General features: G+C 38.5%; 2 protein-coding genes and 1 long non-coding RNA gene across 11 annotated transcripts in view; 2 read left to right on the top strand and 1 right to left on the bottom strand.

Annotated features, from left to right (window-relative positions):
• The first annotated feature begins 19 nt into the window (after positions 1-19).
• parp2 (poly (ADP-ribose) polymerase 2) lies at positions 20-15,973 on the top strand. Of its 3 annotated transcripts, XM_013272736.3 has the most exons (19): positions 20-391; positions 470-522; positions 623-666; positions 1,442-1,651; positions 1,970-2,146; positions 2,326-2,396; positions 2,904-2,954; positions 3,348-3,444; positions 3,551-3,626; positions 3,725-3,827; positions 4,435-4,588; positions 4,717-4,858; positions 4,949-5,012; positions 5,087-5,221; positions 7,416-7,543; positions 7,703-7,802; positions 8,145-8,243; positions 12,803-12,927; positions 15,614-15,973. In XM_013272736.3, exons 4-19 carry the CDS (start codon positions 1,453-1,455, stop codon positions 15,771-15,773), a joined length of 1,881 nt encoding a protein of 626 aa, XP_013128190.1. In that variant the 5' UTR covers positions 20-391; positions 470-522; positions 623-666; positions 1,442-1,452; the 3' UTR covers positions 15,774-15,973. The 3 variants fall into 3 exon arrangements, with proteins under 3 accessions (XP_013128190.1, XP_013128191.1, XP_005476770.1); XM_013272737.3 differs by lacking the exon at positions 470-522 and having other exon boundaries at positions 20-392; XM_005476713.4 differs by lacking the exons at positions 470-522; positions 623-666.
• si:ch211-284o19.8 (protein lifeguard 1) overlaps positions 15,641-18,853 on the bottom strand; it is an 8,519-nt gene continuing 5,306 nt past the window's right edge. For 2 of the 4 annotated variants that reach the window (XM_025900370.1, XM_013272739.3), the window contains exons 5-6: positions 18,272-18,415; positions 15,893-16,921 (exon numbers count right to left, since the gene is read on the bottom strand). In XM_025900370.1, coding sequence (XP_025756155.1) covers positions 16,787-16,921; positions 18,272-18,415 — 279 coding nt within the window. In that variant the 3' untranslated portion in view covers positions 15,893-16,786. Of the gene's footprint in view, positions 16,922-17,920; positions 17,976-18,271; positions 18,416-18,853 lie in introns of all 4 variants that reach the window. The other 2 variants (XM_019347666.2, XM_003447512.5) reach the window with 2 other exon arrangements.
• Positions 17,776-18,853, top strand: part of LOC106098400 (uncharacterized) — a 15,939-nt gene continuing 14,861 nt past the window's right edge. For all 4 annotated transcript variants that reach the window (XR_003214917.1, XR_003214916.1, XR_003214918.1 and 1 more), the window contains exon 1: positions 17,776-17,821. This is a non-coding gene — a long non-coding RNA (uncharacterized LOC106098400). The remainder of the gene's footprint in view (positions 17,822-18,853) is intronic.

Raw genomic sequence — 18,853 nt, 5'->3', positions numbered from 1 at the left:
CGACATCAAGTTTACCTCTCGGCCACAGCATAGACAAAGTTGGGACTAAATTAAAACAGATATAAACCTAAATGTATTTTAAACATTGAACTGGGTTTAATATAAATCGTTGTCATATTAACCGCCTTCGCGCCGGAAACAACAATGGTTTCAGTTTTCACGGCGGAGTGATTCATCTTCACATGAAACAATCGTTTGCAGTACGGTTGCCGGTCAGGAAACAGTAGTACGGTGGGGAAAAGTTTCCCGCCGTGTTTTAGTGTTATCGCTGAGGTTCCCCTTTAACAGCAGCCAGATAATTATTTTTAATAACCCACCATGAGGCGAGCGAGAAGTTCGCGAAATAAATGTGAGAGTGCACCAGAAAATGGAGAAGCCCAGTCAAAAACAGGTCTGTGTGTTTTATTAGCATAATATTGTAGCTGCTGCAGGGTAACTACGCCATTGAACTGTGGACATGTTCGGACAGGAGACAGCATGAAGATCAATATTATGAAGCTTCACTCATAATTCAGACACCGGTACTGTCTGTGTGAAATAATAATAAAAAATTGTCAACTTAAAAAACAAACAAAACATTTTTTGTTGCTCGGTTTGCTTTTCAGGTAAGGGTTAGGGTTCCTAAAATAAGTTCCTAAGTGAGCGGTTAAAACGACCAAAAAAAAGGTATTTATTTGTTGTGAGCTACATTTATTGCATACCAAAAGCGAAGGGGCCTGTTCTGATGTGACCTGCTTTCTGTCTAATATATACTGCTAACATGCTGGAATGTTTATGTTAAATATGACCACTTTAATTTTAAAATAATGATGCCAATGTGTGTAGAAATGATTATGCTTTAAATTACTGTAAACATTTAGCTTTTGACATTTTCCCTCAAATTTTTGTTCCAGATGATGTCAGTGAGAGGGTTAACCCAAACATGATCATGCTACTTTTCAAACCTTCTGTTTGCCTAGAGCAGCCAATCAGAACAAACTTGGAATAAAGGGAGTTTGCACTGAAATGAAGGCGAGAAAAAACAGTTTGTTCTGATGTATTTGTTGAACTAAGGGGAGAATTCGAGTGTAATGAGCTCCCTTTAAAAGTAAGGCTGATTTTTTTGCAGCCACTCTTTATATTGCTTCTGTTAAAATTAACCTAAAATGTTTGACAGCTATCTGCACCTTCCAGGGAAAAAAAAGAAGCATGTATTGGTTTTATTTTTCTCTTTACTATTTTGCAGTTTATCCAGACTTCAGAAAGCTTCATTTTTTAAACAACAGCAGCATTAATGCTTTTTTATTTTAATATGATTGGTATTTGTCAGGGGACTAAAAATTAAGGAAGTTTAAAACAGGTATTACACACACAGAGTTTTAATAACTTAAAGACTTGTTTCTAATCTCTAAAAGGCCAGTGTGTAAGAGTTAGATTTTCTTCTGTGTGTGTTTCTGATCAGTGTGGCAGTGGATGGGAGATAAAAGACAGTGGGAACCATACTCTCCATCAGCCTGTGCCGTCTTGGACTCGGCCGTCTCTTCGGGAAAAACATCTGTCACTCTCTCTCTGGGCTCGGGGACAGCCTATGAAGTTGATCTGAAGAAGATGGTTCAGATCAATCCTGTCACAAAGTACAAACGGAAAATTCGCTGTCAGACTGTAAAAACAGGTGTGCGAATTATGTATTACACCACATATGTCTGCTGTTGTCTCCTACAGCATCACTTTGTTTTAGTTTTTTTGTTGTGAATTTTCTGTCATCCTCCCTGCTCCCTGTGTTCTGTTTTCATAATTCCTCATTTTTAAATTGTGTTGCTTGATATTTTCTTAACTGCAGTTCTGTTCATTTTTCATTTTTTTTGTAGAAATTGTATCTAAAACATAATTTCATGAAATTTATATAGTTTATTTCAGTTTAAATTTAATTGAAAAATCTGAATTCCTGGAGGTACTCACAGTCTTTCCTCTTTTCTCCTGTTTTATTAAGAAAGTCAGAATGAAGCTGGTGACGTTGCTGCTCATAATGAGAAACCAGCTCAAGTTAAAGAGGAAGAGGAGGACACAGAAGAGCAGCCTGCAGCTAAGAAGAGGAGAGGACAAAGCAAGAGCCAGACAAAAACTGAAGAAATGCCCAAAAAAGCCAAAGAAGAAGTAAAAAGTGAAGGTAACATGGATCTAATTTCTATATATACTTACAAAATTTTGGAGCCATGACAATATTGGTCATTATCAAAGCACAGTAACTTTTAAAGCTTTTAAGGATCAGGTGAGCATGGAATTGCATCTGAACTGTAGATGTTTCTTCCCCTCACTACTCTTTCGTGTCTGATCTGCTCTGAACAGAAGTTGTGAAGACAGTGGTCATGAAGGGAAAAGCACCAGTAGACTCTGAATGTAAAGCCAAACTAGGAAAGGTACAGTGTCTGCATCCACACGATATATAAATCTCACGATTCATGTCAGTCATGCTCGTGGTTTGACACCTGGCTGCTAGAAGGCAAAGCTTTCCCCCAGTTACACTTCCTCTTGTGACAAACTATTCTGTGTCTGGTTAAACACAAATAAATCTTTCAGCGAAGCTAAAATTTTCTAAATGGTTGTTTTCAACTGAATAACTTATATATGATTGCATTTTTCCACATACTAAACAGATAACCAATAAATCTGAGAAGTATTGTTGCAATTACAAGATAATTAAATTCATCTCACCTAATTATCAGTAGATTTACATATGACTGTTACATGAAAATATAAGAAGTAGTAATTGGTTCTGTTTCAATTATTTTTTAACATCATCTCAAATCTGTTCTTTTTAAACACAAAAAAGTAAATATTTTATACAAAAATATTTATATTTCCTGAATGCAGAGATGTTGGGATTATTTTGATTTGTATAGCTCATTTTTATATTTCTGTTTCAGGCTCATGTTTATAATGAAGGAAATGATGTTTACGACGTGATGCTAAACCAGGTAACACAATTAAGAGGAAATAAATTATGCTCAGTTCCATCTTTATAGTTTTTTTTAGGGTTGTGTGCCTTAGATGGTCATACTAGGCACTACCCCTGTCTACGACATCATCCAAAAACCTGTCAGAAACTGACTGTTTGGAGCAGCCTGAACCCTGAGCTTTTGGCTCACAGGGATTATTTGTGCACACGCTGACCTCATTGTTCAGTAAATATGCGATAGCATGATAGATCCACTTTAATAACATTTCTTATTATTCATTCTGGAGCAGTATAGGTGGTACTTTATAGGTAATAATGAAAAAGTGAACACTTTAAAACTCACAAATTCAGTTTTTTAGCTTTAGCTTTCAACTTTTAGCCTGCAGTAAACATTATTTGTTTCAATTTGTAGACAAATCTTCAGTTTAACAACAACAAATATTACCTGATCCAGCTGCTGGAGGACGACAACTCCAAGGTTTACAGTGTGTGGATGAGATGGGGCAGGGGTATGTTCACTGTCAACTGACAGTTTTTGCTTGAAAATATTTGTCATTTTGCAGAAATTGTACCACCTTTGTGCATTTTGTTGATTTTTATCATTTGTTTCTGCAGTGGGTAAAGTAGGTCAAAACAGCCTTACGGCCTGTGGTGGAGACCTGCTGAAGGCCAAGGACGTCTTTAAGAAAAAGTGAGTTTATGTGACTGACAGTGGAAAAAGAAAGGTTTTCCAGGTGCCTTGCATGGATGTGTGTTTGGTGAAATTCCGACTTGTTTTTTTTGCTGCAGGTTCTTTGAGAAGACCAAGAACGAGTGGGAGCATCGAGATAGTTTTGAGAAAGTAGCTGGAAAATATGACATGGTGTTTATGGACTACAGCACGAATGAAAAGGTACATTTAAGAAAAGTCTTGCTAAAAGTCATTCATAGCATTTAGCAGCCATGTTGGCACAGTCTCTGGGCGTTCTTACTTTGAAATTCCTATATAAGTGAATAGAAAGAAAGTCACACTACTGCCCACGACATTACTGCTTCATAAACACCTCAGTCCAGAGGCCTGACCTGATTAGCATCTCTGGGTCTTAATTAGCTCTCTGGGGGCCGGATAACTGTCACCTCTATTGTTGAAGAATTGTACCATAGATTTTTAGGAAGGAGTCTTTGAGTGTTATGATGCCAAAACTTCTGTCACCAGAAGTTGCACTGGAGAAATATGTTCAGAAATATGTTACATTCAGTAAAAGATCACAGTAGGTAGCTGCCCCTCCCTGAGCCTTGTTAAAAGGCAATATTTTCTTCCCACTCTCACCAAGTGTTTCCGTATATGGGGAATGTCTGATTGTTGGGATTTTTTCTGTATCTTTGTCGGGTTTCACCTTACAGTATAAAGCACCTTGAGCTGACTGTTCTTGTCATTTGGCACTATATAAATAAAACTGAACTGAATTAAAAGGTTGGATGTGTCACATTGTATTCATGGATGTTTTTCACCATTCCAGGAGGAGAATCAGACCACAGTGGATACTAAACCAAAAAAGAAGACCTCTAAGCTGGATTTAAGGATTCAGTCTCTCCTGGAGCTCATCTGTGATCTGAAAGCCATGGAGGAGTGTGTGCTGGAGATGAAGTTTGACACCAAGAAAGCTCCTCTTGGTCAGTCTGACTCAAATTCATCATTATAGGTTGATTTGACTAATTGAGAAGATGAAGTTGGTGACAGAGTGACCAGTATTTCCATACACTGTGTCAGACTTGACATTTTTCTTCCTTTCTACCTCTAGGCAAGCTGACCCCAGAGCAGATCCGAGCAGGTTACTCAGCACTGAAGAAGATCGAGGATTGCTTGAAGAAGAAGAAAGGGAGCAATCGTGACCTTTTAGAAGCATGCAATCAATTTTACACCCGCATCCCACATGACTTTGGGTAAAAGGATGAAACTTTAGACAAAACCAGAGAGTGAATAATAACCGCCGATTCCTGTCTTGCTGTAACTAAAAGATGTAACCCTTATAGGTTGAAAACTCCACCACTTATCCAAACAGAAGAAGAGCTGAAAGCCAAAATTGCCCTTTTGGAGGTAAAATGTTTTGATATTTTTCAGTTTGCTTAAAAATTTTTTCTTAACTGAACAATGTCATCCCTGTTTTAAAGGCACTGAGTGACATCCAGATAGCAGTAAAAATGGTCAAGTCCAGTGAAGACAGCGATGAACATCCTCTGGACAGACAGTATCACTCCCTCCAGTGCAAACTGCAGCCTCTGGACTCCAGCAGCAACGAGTACAAGGTCAGTGTGATTTAAATAATTAACTATCCAGTTTTACCAAACTGTGTTACATTATTGATGTTACCTGTTCTTAGCCTGAAAACAATTTAATAGGCCGATGTAGTTGCTTAAGACTTTTCTGCATCAAAATCGTTATGCACAGAGAATAATTTATTCATTTGTAGTCATTTCACTTGAAGTGTTGCAACCTCAGAGTTGACTAGTCGATATTTTGTGGTGAATCTTCTCATCTGATCATATTCTCCTTGGTAGTTACTTTAATAATGCCAAACCTGTCAGGGCTCATATATTATTTTTGGCAGCAAGACAAACAGACTATTTGTGACCTTCTGACTGCTAGTTAATTTATGTTTACACTAACTAATTGACACTATGTCAGGAACATACAGGGAGTGCAGAATTATTAGGCAAGTTGTATTTTTGAGGAATAATTTTATTATTGAACAACAACCATGTTCTCAATGAACCCAAAAAACTCATTAATATCAAAGCTGAATGTTTTTGGAAGTAGTTTTTAGTTTGTTTTTAGTTTTAGCTATTTTAGGGGGATATCTGTGTGTGCAGGTGACTATTACTGTGCATAATTATTAGGCAACTTAACAAAAAACAAATATATACCCATTTCAATTATTTATTTTTACCAGTGAAACCAATATAACATCTCCACATTCACAAATATACATTTCTGACATTCAAAAACAAAACAAAAACAAATCAGCGACCAATATAGCCACCTTTCTTTGCAAGGACACTCAAAAGCCTGCCATCCATGGATTCTGTCAGTGTTTTGATCTGTTCACCATCAACATTGCGTGCAGCAGCAACCACAGCCTCCCAGACACTGTTCAGAGAGGTGTACTGTTTTCCCTCCTTGTAAATCTCACATTTGATGATGGACCACAGGTTCTCAATGGGGTTCAGATCAGGTGAACAAGGAGGCCATGTCATTAGTTTTTCTTCTTTTATACCCTTTCTTGCCAGCCACGCTGTGGAGTACTTGGACGCGTGTGATGGAGCATTGTCCTGCATGAAAATCATGTTTTTCTTGAAGGATGCAGACTTCTTCCTGTACCACTGCTTGAAGAAGGTGTCTTCCAGAAACTGGCAGTAGGACTGGGAGTTGAGCTTGACTCCATCCTCATCTTGGCCCAGTCTTGACGTTTCAGCTTGTGTGTCTTGTTCAGTGGTGGTCGTCTTTCAGCCTTTCTTACCTTGGCCATGTCTCTGAGTATTGCACACCTTGTGCTTTTGGGCACTCCAGTGATGTTGCAGCTCTGAAATATGGCCAAACTGGTGGCAAGTGGCATCTTGGCAGCTGCACGCTTGACTTTTCTCAGTTCATGGGCAGTTATTTTGCGCCTTGGTTTTTCCACACGCTTCTTGCGACCCTGTTGACTATTTTGAATGAAACGCTTGATTGTTCGATGATCACGCTTCAGAAGCTTTGCAATTTTAAGACTGCTGCATCCCTCTGCAAGATATCTCACTATTTTTGACTTTTCTGAGCCTGTCAAGTCCTTCTTTTGACCCATTTTGCCAAAGGAAAGGAAGTTGCCTAATAATTATGCACACCTGATATAGGGTGTTGATGTCATTAGACCACACCCCTTCTCATTACAGAGATGCACATCACCTAATATGCTTAATTGGTAGTAGGCTTTCGAGCCTATACAGCTTGGAGTAAGACAACATGCATGAAGAGGATGATGTGGACAAAATACTCATTTGCCTAATAATTCTGCACTCCCTGTAGTGTTCCAGAGGTCTGTCTGCAACCACAGATAGTTTGTCTGTCAGCAGAAGCTGCTGCTGCTGAGTTTGTGTAACCTATCATGTCCAAATGTGAAAACAGCAAAGGCTCTGTTGTTATGATTTCAATTTAAAATAGGGTAAAATTGATTTGATATGCTGGAAATACTAGCTTTTCCAGTGTATTTTCTTTTAATGTAGACTAAAATACCTATCAGGTAGGGTACTGCTCTGTAAACTGTGGCAAATGTTGTTTAATTTAATCAAGAGATAACGTGCATATATCTCACAGTGAACTGACTGATATTGAGTAGGAACCATGGAGATTTTCTTTAGCTGACTACATTTCCTTTCACACTAAAACTTGTGTAGTTGTTGGTCTTCAGTATTATCTTGGATTTGTTTCATTGTTCATCGAGCTAACTTTCCTCCTCTTTGTGTGAAGGTGATAGAGAAGTATCTGCACACCACTCACGCCCCCACCCACTGCGACTACACCATGACTGTGCTTGACATTTTCTCAGTGGACAGAGGCGGGGAGAGCAACAGTTTCCTGTCACAGTTAAGTAACAGGTAAGAAGAAATACTGTTACTGCTTTATGACTTAAAGCTGACTTCAAAATCCAGTTTATTTTGTTGCACATTTGCCTTGATAAAAATATGACATTCATGTCAATGAAAATTATGTTTTCTTTCACAATGAGCCAAGCTAACCATCTACCTGTCCGCCAGGACTCTGCTGTGGCACGGTTCACGTCTGTCTAACTGGGTCAGCATCCTCAGTCAGGGACTTCGAGTGGCCCCCCCTGAAGCTCCTGTTACTGGTTACATGGTAGGATAGAATATCAAAATTCAAAAAGTCCTTAAGTCCAGTTTTAGGTTTTATTGGTGTCTTAAAAATGTCTTGATTTTAATTTTATTAAATGGTGCAGGAACCTCGGTGAGAGAATGAAAGACAAATAAAATATACACACTGTTTGATTTTGTCTCAGCTTGTATGTGACAGAAGTGAAACAAATTTTTAAGAAAAAATCAATAAAATTAATCTAAACAATTACATTTTAAGGAGTCTTTAACATTTTATCAATTTTCAACATGAAAATATCCCAGACATTGAAATTGAACTCAAAGTCTGACATCGGTATATTACCTTTCTCATTTCTCTTTCACTCAGTTTGGTAAAGGTATCTACTTTGCTGACATGTCATCCAAAAGTGCCAACTACTGCTTTGCCAACCAGAACAACAACGTTGGACTGCTGCTACTGTGTGAAGTAAGGTTTTTTTTGGGAGGGGGTTTGCCATTAATCGTTTTCATTATTTTTTTTTGACACTGTAGTTTTTATTGATAGTTTTGTCACAGTTTAAACACAGACATGTATTACATTACAGAAGAAATAACCATACAAGCACAGAGTCAAAACAAACAGAACTAAAGCGAACAAAAGGTGTGGGTGCCAATTCTAATCAACTACCATATGCATACCTGCCTTTACTCCGCAGCATACATACTCCAGCTTATACACATACTTATACATGCATGCATCAATGGATATACAAAGTTATAGACCTTAAATGTTTTGTTCGTTCATTAATTTTCCTTGGTGCCATATAATGTCCATTTCTCCCACTTAGCAACGAAGATATCCTCCTTTAATCTGAGAATGTAAGTCATTTTTTCCATTGCATAGATTTCTCCAACAACCTTTAACCAGTCTTTTGAAGAAGGTGGATCCAGTTTGTACCAGTTTCTTGTTATAGCTTTCTTTGCAGCTATCAATAGGATTTTTGTCAAATACATATCGTCGTACATAACATACTCCCTAATGTTCCCAAGATATACAGTTTTAAAATTGTGTGGTAATTGATAGCCCAAGATATTGCCTATTACAAGAGTCACGTTCTTCCAAAAATTATGCAGTTTCAGGCACTCCCAAAATATGTGCGTATGATGTGCTTCCATGTTACCACATCGTCTCCAGCATGGCAAGCTGTCTTGAGTCTGCTTACTTTTGATTTTTGGTGTAATAAAGAATCGAGTAAGATGTTTCCATCCAAATTCTCTCCAGCATCTTGAGTTAGTCGTTGTGTTCTGGGTTTCACACATATCTAACCATTCCTCAGTTGAGATATCAGTTTTTATTTCCTGCTCCCATTTCTTTTTTATGTATTCAGTTGATGTTGCCGTGTTCTCTCTTAGGTTTTTATATAGTACAGAAATTTCCTTGAATTGGAGGCCCCTGTATGATTTAATTACGCAATCCAGCATGCCATAAGACGTACGCGGACTTCGTACTTCCTTTGAAAAGTAATCTCTGAGTTGCAGGTACCGGTAAAAGTCGGTTTTCTCTAGACTATACCGATCTTTTAAATCTTGGAAACTCATCAAATGGCCATCTTTCATTATTGTGCAAATCGCTGTTATTCCTTTTTGTTCCCACTTCCTGAATCCTGAGTCGTGAGCACTTGGTATAACACCAACAACATAGGCAGCCCAGTTTAACATCTTAACCTCTCTTTCCAACTTGCTTTGTTTAACTAGGCCAAACCATATCTCTAGAGTGTGGGATGTTATAGGATCAAGGAAATGCTGTAAAGTTTTCTTAAGTTGCTCATTCCCAAGAAATGTCTGGACTGGGACATCCTGTACTTTTATTTCAATATCTTTCCATTTAGCATTAAAGTTCTGATCACACCACTTTATTGCTGGTCTGGTTTGGGCCGCATGGTAATAATCTTTTAGATTGGGGAGTCCCACACCGCCTTGCTTCCTAGATAGTTGTAATGTTGTGTATTTTATTCTAGGCCTTTTACCATTCCATACAAATCTAGAGATGAGCCTATCCCAGTCCTTGAATTTTTCCACTGGGATCTTAACTGGCAGAGATTGGAAAAGGTACAGTAGCCGTGGGAGGACACTCATTTTTATTGTTGTGATTCTTGCACTAAAGTCTAGTGTAAGAGTTGACCATCGGTTTAGATCGTGTTTAATTTGAGTGGTCAGTCTATCATAATTTGTTTTAAAAAGGTCACTCAATTGTTTAGTCACAGTTACACCCAAGTATTTTATTTGTTTTGCAGTCCAGTTCAGTTTAAACTTATTTTTAACCTCTTCGGATGGCAAATAGTTGAAAGCCAGTATCTGAGTTTTGGTCACATTAACTTTGTACCCCGAATGTTCAGCAAAGATATTAATTACATTAAACATCGGAATTAAAGTTTGGTTTGGATTTTCTAGGTAGAGTATGATATCATCTGCAAATAAGCTGATGATGTGGTCTTCCCCTTTAATATTTATTCCTCTCACTTCCTCACTTTGTCGGATGGCCTGTGCCAGGGGCTCAATATATAGAGCGAAGAGAAGAGGTGAGAGGCAACAACCCTGGCGGGTACCCCTCTCGAGAGAGATTTGCTCCGTTAGGCTGCCATTGATTCTAATTCGAGCCGTAGGAGATTGGTAAATAGATTTGATGCACATCACAGCGCTGTCATTAAAACCAAACCTTTCAAGCACGGCATATAGGAAGTTCCAATCTACACTGTCGAAAGCCTTCTCTGCATCCAGGCTTACTAGGGCCGCACTGCCCTTTTTTGTTTGTATCGAATTAACTATCTGGAGGGTCCTTCTTATACTATCTTGAGTTCTACGTCCTGAGATAAAGCCAGTTTGGTCTTCATTAATTAAATCTCTTATAATTGCTCCATATCGCTTAGCAATTATAGATGTGTATATTTTGTAGTCCACATTAAGTACCGATATGGGTCTGTAATTGTTACAATATTCGGTGTCTTTTCCCTCTTTAGGGATTACTGAGATAATCGCCTCTCTCCATGAGGGAGGGGTTACACCCTCCGCAAGGGTATGATTGAATGATGATTGAAGCATTGGTATCAACTCCTCCTTAAAGTTCTTGTACCACTCTGAGGGAAACCCATCGGCCCCCGGTGATTTATTAGCTTTAAGTCTTGAAATTGCTCTAGATATTTCTTCATGACTGATGGGGGCAGTTAGTTTGCTGTTTTGCTGCGTACCAATACGTGGTAAGTCTAGGGAGTTAAGAAAAGCAGTTTTTTCGTCTTTATTTGAGGAACATGGTTGTTTATACAAGTTTTCGTAATATTTCCTAAATGTTTCTTCTATTGCTTCCTGGCTATACTGCAAGTTATTTGTAGATGGGTCCCTAATCTTGTGAATTGTATTAGCAGCTTGCTGCTGTCTAAGACGCCGTGCTAACAGTCTAGCTGCCTTTGGGCCGTTCTCATAATAATCCTGTTTCAAAAATCTAAGTTTTTTTTCCACTTCTTCGGTCAATATATTGTCAATTTCCTTTTTTAGTGTTTTGATTCTGTCTTGGAGCTGAACATTCCGAGTTGTTCGGTATAATATTTCGGTGTTTTTCAATTCCTCCACCTGGCTTAGGTACAGGGCCTTCCTCATTTGGTGTTGTTTTGAAGTTATGGCAATAAGCTTCCCTCTGAGTACAGCTTTGAATGCATCCCAAAACACAGTTGGGCTAATTTCTTCTGTGGAATTTTCCTCTATGTATTGCTTTATATCTTTCTTGATTTGGTCTTTCGTTTCTTTTTTATTCAGACAGCTCAGATTTAACCTCCAACAGGTGTTTCTACGCCTACTATTTAGATTTAGCTTTAAATGAATAGCACAATGATCAGAAATATCTGCCACTCCAATTGTGCATTCAGTTACTCTGTGTAGATCCCATCTGTTCATTAAGACATAGTCAATTCTTGAGTAAGTGTTGTGAGTCTTTGAGTAGTGTGTATACTCCTTATCCAGCGGGTGATGTTCCCTCCATACATCTACCATTCCCTGCTCTTTCATAAAGGTATTGACCATTCTCGCCAGGCTTTTTTTGCTTCTATTTGTGCTTGTTGTATCAATTCTATGATCTAATACCACATTAAAGTCTCCTGCACACAGCACTGTCCCTTCAGATTCTGACATGACTGTAGTAATTAGAGTCTTCACATTTTGTTGGTTGCTCTCAGGGGGAATATAGAGGTTGATTAGTGTCACCGCCTCCCCTTCTAATTTACCTCTTACAATAATGTATCTCCCCTCACTGTCCCGAATTTCTTTAGAACATTCAAAATTAACTGAATTTTTAATAAGTATTGCTACCCCCCTTTTACGACTTTTCTTGCAAGTACTATAGTAAGAATTTCTGTACCCAAATTTCTTTAATTTATCATGCTCTTCCTGTGACAGATGTGTTTCCTGTAGATATATTACATTGGCATTAAGCTTTCTCATTTTAAGTATCACTTTACTTCTTTTAATTGGGTTATTCATCCCATTGACATTCATTGACACCAGCGTTATATTCCTCATCTTTTCACTGTTAAGTTTAGTTTTATTTTTGGCTTATCACTATCATAGCATCCCACACTAACTCTAAGAACTTGGAACAAGATAACAAGAAACTTAAGAGAAACTGAAAATACATATTTCTTACCCACAGCGTCCCTGTGGTTAATCGTTTTCATTATTAAAGTTTTGTTGCAGCTGCTGTGGCCTGCAAATTTCTTAAATTTGCTGCCAAGGAAATGTCTGTAATCTGCAATGAAGTTTTGTTTTTGCAGGTTGAACAGATATATTTGTCATTTGTAATTCTACGCATATGCAGATATTTTTTGATCCTGCAATGATGATGTTTACTGCTGAGGTCTCAGGTAGAGACCTGTAGGAAGCCAAAAAAGTTGAATTTGATACCCAGAAAAACTCCTCTGCAAAGTGTAATTTAACCACATGAAACGTCTGGCTTAAATATAATGCAGCACTGGTAAATATTCATAATCTGTTTGCCCACAGGTCGCTCTGGGAGAATCTAATGAGCTGCTGGATGCGGACTATGAAGCAAACAATCTGCCTGCTGGAAAGCACAGCACCAAGGGGCTGGGACAGACTGGACCTGACCCCAAAAACTCTGTCACACTGTAAGTCTTTCTAATTATAATGATATATTTAACACAGGCCAGTTACTGCTCAGTTATTTGGTCTATTGCTTTAAAACAAGGCCTTCATAACTTTTAGTTCACTCAAAACACAGCTGCCTATCGTGTTCAGCACTGCTCATTCAAGGACAGTATGGACGGGATGCATGCAACCTCTAAGTTAAGTGAAGCAGTTCTCCACCTGCTGCGAGTTAGGTTAGCTGCTGAGCTTACAGCAGGTTTCCAGAGCCGTCTAAGAATTATTATTACCAGCTGCTGTTGTAGTCTGTACTACTCCAGGATAACAGACTCTCTGGAGAGCAGCTGAATGGCACCAAAGAGAACCATGACACCCTGCTGGTGGGAAAACACCATGGGAGGGGCTGGGGATAGTTGTGTAGAGATCACTTATCGTTTAAAACAAAAGGAAGGGAATAATGTAAATAGATGGGCAAAATAAATAAAAGAAATTCTAGAAAGCAACACAGAAAACACTTAGGCAGCTTTAATGTCCCTGTCAAGCCCACTGAAGTAAAGTCTAAAGCTCAATTTGTGTGGGAAACACTGATTTAAAGTGATACATTTAGTTCAGAGACCCTTGTATCCCATAGTGCTTGTATAGATTACCTAAGCTGTTTATTTAATCTACTTAGACCTCTCTACTGAGGGCCATGTTCAAGCACTTCATATAAATGTCAGATGTTTATGTTACAGAAAGAGGCAATTTGGAGTGAAACCAATTAAATGAAAGTCAAAATACTGAATGCTGAACTCTGCTGGCTACACGGTGACTCATTCGTTAATGCACTGGCCTTGCTTTCCCCTTGTTTATTCTGCTGTTTTTCCTGCTTTGCCGCTTCTCCTCCATAGCTTCCACCAAATTCTGTTTTTCACTGCAGACCAGTCAGCTGAGCATGAAACACAGCAGTCAATGTATTTAGCACCATTCGTGAAAATTAAGTCTGACCTGCCATGATAGAAAATTCAGTTTGTTTGTGGTTTGCTATGACCTTATTAGATGGTTGAAATAGCTGCAGTCTGTGGGGTTATACACTCCTAGCTTCTCTAGTCTGCTTGTCACAGTTTCCCATATCCCTTAGGTGTGTAAGGAGCCTGTAAGGCTGCAATAAAACCGTAGCATATATGAATGTGTGAACGGGTGACGGTGTTTGTTGTAGTAGTGGTGTGTGTAGGCGTGAAAATAGGTGCACAAAGTTTCCTCAAATAATTTATTAAATAATACAATATAATAGTTTCTAAATGTGATTGGTAACCTGTCCAGGGTGCATCTTGCCTCTATGGCAGCTGGGGTAGGTTCCAGCCTTTGTCTGACACTGAATTGGATAAGTGGGAGAAAATGGATGCATGCATCAATAGATTGACCCACTTTGTGAAGAATAAGCAGTGTAAATGTCTAACCGTGATCCTATGGTTGTTCTTCAAACTCACTGGAAATGTAGCTGGGTGAGAAACAGACCAGCAGGAAAGGGCCAGGGGTAGGTGGTTAGCAACATCTGAATTGTTTCAGATGGATAAAAAAACCAATTTTAAATAAATTGCCAAATATTGAAGAGGTGTTCATATACCTGTGCCCCATATAAAATCGATGTGTTTGAAACACTGGGTTGAAGTCACTGTGAGTAGTCAGTGAGACTAGAACGATGCTCCCTAAATGCACTCCATTTACCAGTCAACAAATTCATAATCACAATCTGCAAAGACGATAGAGAAGATTCAGCTGTGTGAACATTTTAGAGCCATATTTATTTGTTGTTGTTAACTTGTCTAAAAACAAGAATGCTACAGAAAGTAGTTTCAAAATATTATCGCACAGTTTACAGTCCTACATTGAAGCCTGTTAATTACTGAATCACCTTTCCACTATAACGACTCTGTCATTATATATAGTGACAACTGTCACCTTAGGCCTACATTTTACCTACACGTGTATGACCAGTATTTATATTCTTTTCATTACAATTAACAAACTGCGCCTGTCCTGTTAGTAAGTTACCTGCAGCTGAACAATTTAGTTTATGACCTTTCACTGCAGTTTTTTCAATGCCTTAAAATGCTCTTTAATCTTCACACCTAATTCTGTTAAAATTAGCAGGAAGTTTGGAATATATCTTCATCACTTGCATAATAACAGTACCCATTTATCCAATACAAGCCTAAAGTTTGATAACAGAGCTTATTCTATTTGCAAATTAATAGTAGTATACTGCTGCACACTGTTTGACACCCAGGACATTGTTTGGTCCTGGGTGTGAATCTCCTGGCCAGCTGGGGTCCTCATGCTCTCCCTATGTGTGCTTCCTCGGACAGTCCAAACATGCTTGTTAGGTTAATTGGTAATTCTAAATTAGCGATAAATAAGAATGTGAGTGGTTGTCTGTCTTGTGTTAGCCTTTTAATAGACTGGAGGTGCCCTGCCTCTCGCTCCAAGACAGCTGGGATGGGATTCAGCTTTCCTGTGATTCTGAACTGGAGGAGTTAAGAGGATGGATCCCCAAAGATCCTAAAAATGCCCTAAGAAAACAAAAATGAAACTGAAGCCAAAGAGTGTGCAGAATGTTTTCTTTTTTGGGGAAAAAAATTGTTACAATCACCTAGAAGAAATTTTAAACAAAGGTCATTTGTGTTAATCCCACCGATTTATTTTATTGGTTCTCGATTTCTTTCTCAGGGACGGTGTGACTGTGCCGATGGGGCCTGGCGTGAAGACGGGAGTGGGTAAATGTAACGCTTACTCCCTCCTCTACAACGAGTTCATCGTTTACAATCCTGCACAGACTCGCATGAGGTACCTGCTGCGTGTAAAGTTTAACTACTCATCACTGTGGTGAAGCCTTGGAAACTGTGGGCCTTCGTGAAATATGGATGAATGTTTGGGGCTTTTTAGTCATTCTTCATGTAGCGTTAACTTCTATGTTTTGGGGCATGGGTGGGGTCTGGATGTTACACCTGAAAACACTCATTCATATAGGGCTGCAGCAATTGCTCAACTGAGAAAAATCATTTACAGCTGTTTTGATAATATAATGAATTGTTTTAGGATTTTTCCAAGACAAAAATTGTAGATGCATTATCACAGGCATGACTAGTGGATGTTTCATTATACAATAAATTATATTAAAAAGGAAAATCTTGTATATGGGTTGTTTATTGCTTAGTGCCAGCATTTTCACTTCTTTGACATCTTATATAGAATTGACTGCTGGATTGAAATAACTCAAAATAATCACTGATGCTGGCAGCAGGATTTGCTGAATGTTCTGCATCTCCATATGTAAATGAGTGTCTGAGGAAACCATGAGGGACTAACTGAGGGAAAACATCAACTTTGAATTAAACTTTTTCTTGGATTTTCTACAGTTTCTCTTATATCCTGGTATCATTTATAAGAAAAAGCTGTTGTTCGACAGAGGTTTGTTATACTAAATGTATCTCTTTGACATGGAGAGGATACACAAAAACTTTTGCACTACTTTTTGTCCCTGTATATGTATATTACTAAACGTCCTTGGATCAGTTGAAGGTCTCATTATCATTATTAACGATAGGATGGTTTTAGTGTAGGTGTTTGTTGTAACACAAATATTCTTCTGGATCTGTTATGAGGATGAAGATTTTTAAATTTTGAAGAGTGGGAATAAAAAAAATAAATGACTCAACATAAAGTGTGGTGTTTTTGTTTGTTAGATTTTTTAATGGCTTTAAATCTGAGACAAAGACAAGATTCTATGCAAACATTGATTTTTTTGTGTGACATGATGCGAGGAGATTATATACAGCACATAATGATAGAGGACATTTTAATCCACAGTCTGAAGTGTCCGTGTGTTTTGTATATGCAGTTTCACCTCCTCCCCAGGATGTAGAGGAAAATTAGGACTACATCTAGGTAGATTCTGAGAGCAGCGTTGATGTAATCTTCTGGATCCGCACTGTAGGCCATCCTCCCCATCACCAGCTGACAGTCGATCACCAGGTACTAAGAGAGGCAGAGGAGGAGGAGATTTAGACCAGGGTGCGAAGTCACCATCAGAAAAACACGATCAAATTATTACATAAAAGCCACTTTATATGAAAGATATATAAAACTGTGACATGTGGCAATGAGACCTGAAGAGAATTGTGAGAAAAGTGTTGTCTAATTGTGTGACTCATTTTCCTGTAAAATACTTTCGTCCTTTACAGCAAAGTCCATAGGATTTGGACATTGACACATTGTGTAATTTTTCCCATGTACACTACTACACTGTATTTTAAATTAAACAACATACAGCTAATGCAGATTTATTTAAACTCTGTGAATTAAAGCTGAAACTCTTCATTGTTTTATTTAAAAAGAGTCATCGTTCGAAAACCTATAGACCTAAGTTAGGGATGGGTACCGGTGTCCGGTTCTGACATAAACGGTAGTAACCAGACCGAAAAGCAGCGCACATTTCGGTGCTTTATTTCGGTGCTTTTTTTCCCCTGAGCCAATTCTAGCCAATCATTTTACGTTTCCGAGGATAGTAGGCGGGGCCAGGTACGTACGTTCTTTTAGAGCAGAGCTACAGATTAAAAATGCCCAAGGCAAAACGGTCAAAAGTCTGGCTGTACTTCACAGCAAAAGATGCAAACTTTGATACTGTCAAAGGAGGTAACACCTCAAATCTGATGAGACACCTGGCGACGCATAGCGGGTTTTTTTTAAAGCCAAGAAATGCGCCGTGTTTGATAGCTTGCTGCGAGACCTCACACCGTGCACATCTACTGCGGGTGTGGTGCCTGTTATCGGACCCGGAGTTAGCAACATCCCCCAAAAACCCGAAGAGTAGAGTCCTGGCCCCTAGCCCTGTCAGCGTCGCAGAAATGATGACGGATGATGATGGCAGCAGCAGCCGTGAGTAGCTTCGTGTTGTTCGTGTGTAACGTTGAGTACGCTAACCACATTATTACATTAATGCATGTAAGGTGAACTAGCAAACACCGTCGTAGTTACATGTGGCTGTCTTCTTGTTTGATGGCAGATGCTCCCTTCACCCTGGCCAAAAAGGCTAAAATGACCAAAGAAAAAGTGGAAAACAGTTAAACATGAGAGGTTTTTGGACAAAGTTTGTGTTTTTTCCATTGTTTAAGCACTGCTTCCAGCCAAGAGTGATACCATATATGCCCTATAGCTGCAGAAAAGGCTAACATTGTTATCTTTTTACAAAAAAACAGCTGAACATGAGAGGTTTTTGGACCAATTTTGTGTTCTCCATTCTTTAAGCACCGGTTTGAGCACCGTTTAAGTACCGGCACCAAACGATACCCATCCCTAGACCTAACTGGATCTTGCTCCTTCTCTCACCAATGAAAACAGCAGAGCTCCCAGACATCCATAGATAACTTCAGCGATGTAGCTGTAGTAGAAGGTGCAAAATATTCCAAACATGCCAACGTCCACGACCAGAATCAACAAAGCACTGTTGCAATAAGTAAAATCATAACGAGTCTGCAAATAACAGAAAGACATAAAGACATGAATTTCATTATTAAATATTCTATCAGTGTCTAATCTTATTTAGATTTTTCTTCTGTAGTGCACAGTAACCATGTGACATATGAAATGAACATGTGAAATATTAATCTTTTGAAACTTGAAGCATATGAGAGTCTCATAAAATAAGGCATTTCAGAACTTTTAAATTACAAATTAGATTTAAAACTCAGATTCTGAGACAGGATTAAAACTGTAAAAACTGTCTCAGTCTCAAAAGCTTGAGTAAAGAATATCACATTTATCCATTATTGTGTTTTTTTTTCTTTCAAATGTTAGGAAAAAGTGTTTGCATACTCTCCAAGGGGCCATGTTGATGTATTTAAATGTCTTGGATGAGAAATAATCTACAATATGAGCAATATTAAATTTACTGTGATATTAAAAAAAACG

The sequence above is a fragment of the Oreochromis niloticus genome, linkage group LG18 (genome assembly GCF_001858045.2).
Source record: "Oreochromis niloticus isolate F11D_XX linkage group LG18, O_niloticus_UMD_NMBU, whole genome shotgun sequence".
Taxonomy (NCBI): Eukaryota; Metazoa; Chordata; class Actinopteri; order Cichliformes; family Cichlidae; genus Oreochromis; species Oreochromis niloticus.
Note: the sequence above shows the minus strand (reverse complement) of the source record. Positions and strands in the feature narration are given on the sequence as shown.

Coding starts and splice junctions, on each gene's coding strand:
- parp2 (XM_005476713.4), top strand. CDS start 319: ATGAGGCGAGCGAGAAGTTCGCGAAATAAATGTGAGAGTGCACCAGAA. Junction 5,222..7,415: donor CCAGCAGCAACGAGTACAAG/GTCAGTGTGATT, acceptor CTTTGTGTGAAG/GTGATAGAGAAGTATCTGCA. Junction 7,803..8,144: donor CTCCTGTTACTGGTTACATG/GTAGGATAGAAT, acceptor TCTTTCACTCAG/TTTGGTAAAGGTATCTACTT.